General features: G+C 35.8%; 1 protein-coding gene across 1 annotated transcript; it reads right to left on the bottom strand.

Moving 5' to 3' along the window:
• Nucleotides 1-376: 376 nt before the first annotated feature.
• On the bottom strand, nucleotides 377-3,014 carry LOC107412147 (trihelix transcription factor GTL2). The gene is made up of 2 exons (XM_016019858.4): nucleotides 2,364-3,014; nucleotides 377-1,901 (listed from the first exon to the last, which is right to left on the bottom strand). Exons 1-2 carry the CDS (start codon nucleotides 2,819-2,821, stop codon nucleotides 458-460), a joined length of 1,902 nt encoding a protein of 633 aa, XP_015875344.2. The 5' UTR covers nucleotides 2,822-3,014; the 3' UTR covers nucleotides 377-457.
• Between the last annotated feature and the right edge of the window lie 351 nt (nucleotides 3,015-3,365).

Below are 3,365 nucleotides of genomic sequence, written 5' to 3'. Positions count from 1 at the left end.
TTCCGTACTTTCTTAATTTTCTACAATTTTCAATTTTTTACATGGAAAGTATGAAACAACTATATGAAATTAGAGTCTCTCTAAAGAATGTCTTTTCAACGTGTATATATATATATATGTATGTATTATTGAAATTGAACATTTTGAGAAACATCAACAATTTTTTGTTTTTTTATTTTTTGAATCATCGATCGTTTCTCAAACTGTCGGTGCTCACAACAAAACAAGCTGTTCAAATCCCTTAATGAAATTATACATATTTTAAAAATATAAAGGTTTTTATGTCATAATATGGAAACTGTAAAGTACTAGTACCACATGATTTACCAAAGAAACCCCAAAAAAAAAAAAAATTATAAAAAACATACACACAGTCTCACACAAAAAAGTAGCAGCTAGATATTATTATCATCGATAAATGCACATGATTAATCAAATATCCAAAAACAAAAAAAATTTAGAATTCAAAATCAAAGGCTGCTGAAACCTGCACCATATTTCTCGCACCTTGATTGGTATCATGCAAACAAGAATCAGCGGTGAAAGAAGACCCTACTATTCCTACTAGAGAAGAATTTCCACCGCGGCCGGTGGTTTCCGGCAAAGCCGAAGAGTGGCTTTCCGGCGAATTGGCCGAGCAATGTTCCTGGACTTGAGTGGGATGTCCAGCATTTACGGTTCCTTGATTATACAAAGTGCTTAATTGATGAAAATAAGGACAAGTCCTAGAATCAATTGACCTTTTCTTGTTAACATCCTTGGTTTTCCTGAAGTACTTATTTATGTTCTCCCATTTTTCTTTGCATCTCTTGGCACTTCTTTTATAACCCAAATCCAGCATTCCTTGGGATATTCTCTCCCATAACGGGGCTTTGACTCCTTCTTTATCTTCATTGCTATTGTACAGACTGCACCTTAGGTTTATCAAAGCCAGTACTTCATCTCTTGGCCATCTTTTCCCAATATCATCTTTCTCATTGGAACTAGGGTTTTGAGGGACTTTCTGTATTGAACATGATGTTGAAGTAGGTGTTAATGGCTTCTTTTGGGTGTCGAAAGAATTAGGGTTTTTGGAAGCTAGTGGAGATGAAGTAGTGGGTAGCTTTGGAATGGTTGGAGTAGCAGGATTTGAACTAGGGTTTTCGGGTACTACAAGGGATAAAGAATTAGAATTTTGATGACGATTACCAACAGTACTAGTAGATGTAGGATTAGGGTTTTGTAGTGGTTGAATTGAAGAAGATGAAGTTGGAGGAATAAATGGGTTGAAACTCTTAAGAATTTCCCCACCAGAAGAAGAAGAAGAAGTGGATGTGAATTTCTTCAAGAACTCAATTATTGTAGCTTGTCTATCACCAGCAAGAGCTTGTTCATGAGCCATAATTTCAAGCTCCTTATTCATCCTCAGTATCTCTTGCTTCTTCCAAGCTTCTTCTTTTGCCACTTTCTCTTCATCCCTCTTCACCATATCTTCAAGAAGCTTGTTTTGCATCTCTTCCTGCTGAGCCATCATCTTGTTCACAATGTCCTCACAGAAACCTTTGAAAATCTCAAAACTCTTATGTCTTTTTCTTTTCTTCCTCTTCAGTCTTTCTTCCATCATCATTTTCTCTTCATTATTCTCTGATTCTTTCTCCACACTCTGACCTCTTTTATCTTCTTCTCCTTCTCTTCTTTCACTTGGCTTATCTACTGCTTGTGCCTTTTGGCTCTTTTCAGCACCAACAACTTGAGGGTTTTGATGATGATGAGGATGATCATGACCATGATAGAGTTCCTCAAGCTCAGTGAGAAACCTGTAGTTCTTTATGTAATTAATGTTGTTGAAGTATCTGCTTTCCTCTTCAAATTTTTCCTTGCATTTCTCAGCACTCCTTTTGAAACCAAGCTCTGCCATCTTCCTGCACCCACCATAAATGTTATAAAACAAAACAAACCAATGTGTCTGAGCAGTACTTATTCCTTTCTTATATTTTTTACTGCTTTAATTTAAAGTATGAATAAAATAAAAATTAGAATATATATATATATATATATATGTATGCTAGATCTTTTATTTCTTTTTCTTTTTCCTGAATGAATATGTACAAGATGGCTCTCTCTCACTCCCTCTCCTGAAGAAGGTATTGCTAAAATTCCATTAATTATGGAAAAAGCTTGAACCCCACATTGAATTTTACAGCAGTCGAATCTTCAAATATAAAGACAAAACCTGTGAGAGAGTACTACACTCCACCTCAATTTTTGCAGTTCCAAAAAAAAAAAAAAAAAAAAAACTTCAAATTTTAGTAGCCATATATAGGAAATTAAATCATTGAAATTAATTATATATTATATATGTTTTATATATATAGAATATGTACCTTGAGATATGTTCCCAAGTGAAGTCTGGGAACCAATTCTCCATGGTAGATCTGATCCTCAACAGTGCAAGAACTTCATCATGGCTCCATGGAGGGGGAGGAGGAGGAGCAACCGGTTCCGGTATTGATGATCTGTCTGTATCATCATCAATCTCCAAATTAAAAGAATTAACCAAGTTGTTTCCTTCTTTCTCTTCATGATTAATCTTCTGAGCAGGAGGAGGAGGGTTGTGGTGCAATGGTTGCAAAAGTACTTGATGATGAGGTTGCAGAGGGACTTGATGATGGTTATGATGATGATTATTAGAATAAGCATCAAGGGGAGGGAAAGTAATAGTATTGGGTGAAGGAGAAGCATGAAGAGGGAAAGAAGAGAGAGGTAGAGGAAGAGAGGAAGTAGTAGTACTTCTTGAGGAGGCTATGAATTGGTGCAACTGGTCAGGCACTCCATCAAACATCTTTGTTGTGTATGTGTTTTTTCGCTCTCTTAGCTAATTAGCTCTCTCTCTTTACCCTTTTTTCTCCGTTTTGCTCTCTCACTGTAAATTGGCTAAATGTTGGAAAGGACACTACATAAACACCGACCTTTTTTTTTTTTTTTTTTTCTCTCTCTCTCTCTCTCTCTTAACAAAACACCAAACTTGGGTTTCTCTCTCTATCTCTCTCTCTCTCTCTCATTTATCAAGGACTTTGTCCTATCATGGAAGGGAAATGATAGCCCACCACACCGTTTTAGAAGAAAGTGAAGTCACCCTCCAAAACTGTGAGAAAATAAACTTGTACAGAAAGAAGATGACCCAAAAGTACCATATACTTTCCAATCAAAATTACGTATATTTATATAATATTATAGGGAAGGCCTAGTTCCAACTCACATATCCATTAATTATGACCCGTTTTCAAAGATTACACATATGGGTTTGAGTCCTTAACTGAGACAGTCCGGACTACTTCACTACTGTATTAGATTGCCCTGTATCATTCATAAAAATTATGCAATCA

Source organism: Ziziphus jujuba, chromosome 10 (genome assembly GCF_031755915.1).
Source record: "Ziziphus jujuba cultivar Dongzao chromosome 10, ASM3175591v1".
NCBI lineage: Eukaryota > Viridiplantae > Streptophyta > Magnoliopsida > Rosales > Rhamnaceae > Ziziphus > Ziziphus jujuba.
The sequence above is the reverse complement of the archived record's forward strand: the minus strand, read 5'-3'. Positions and strand labels throughout refer to the sequence as shown.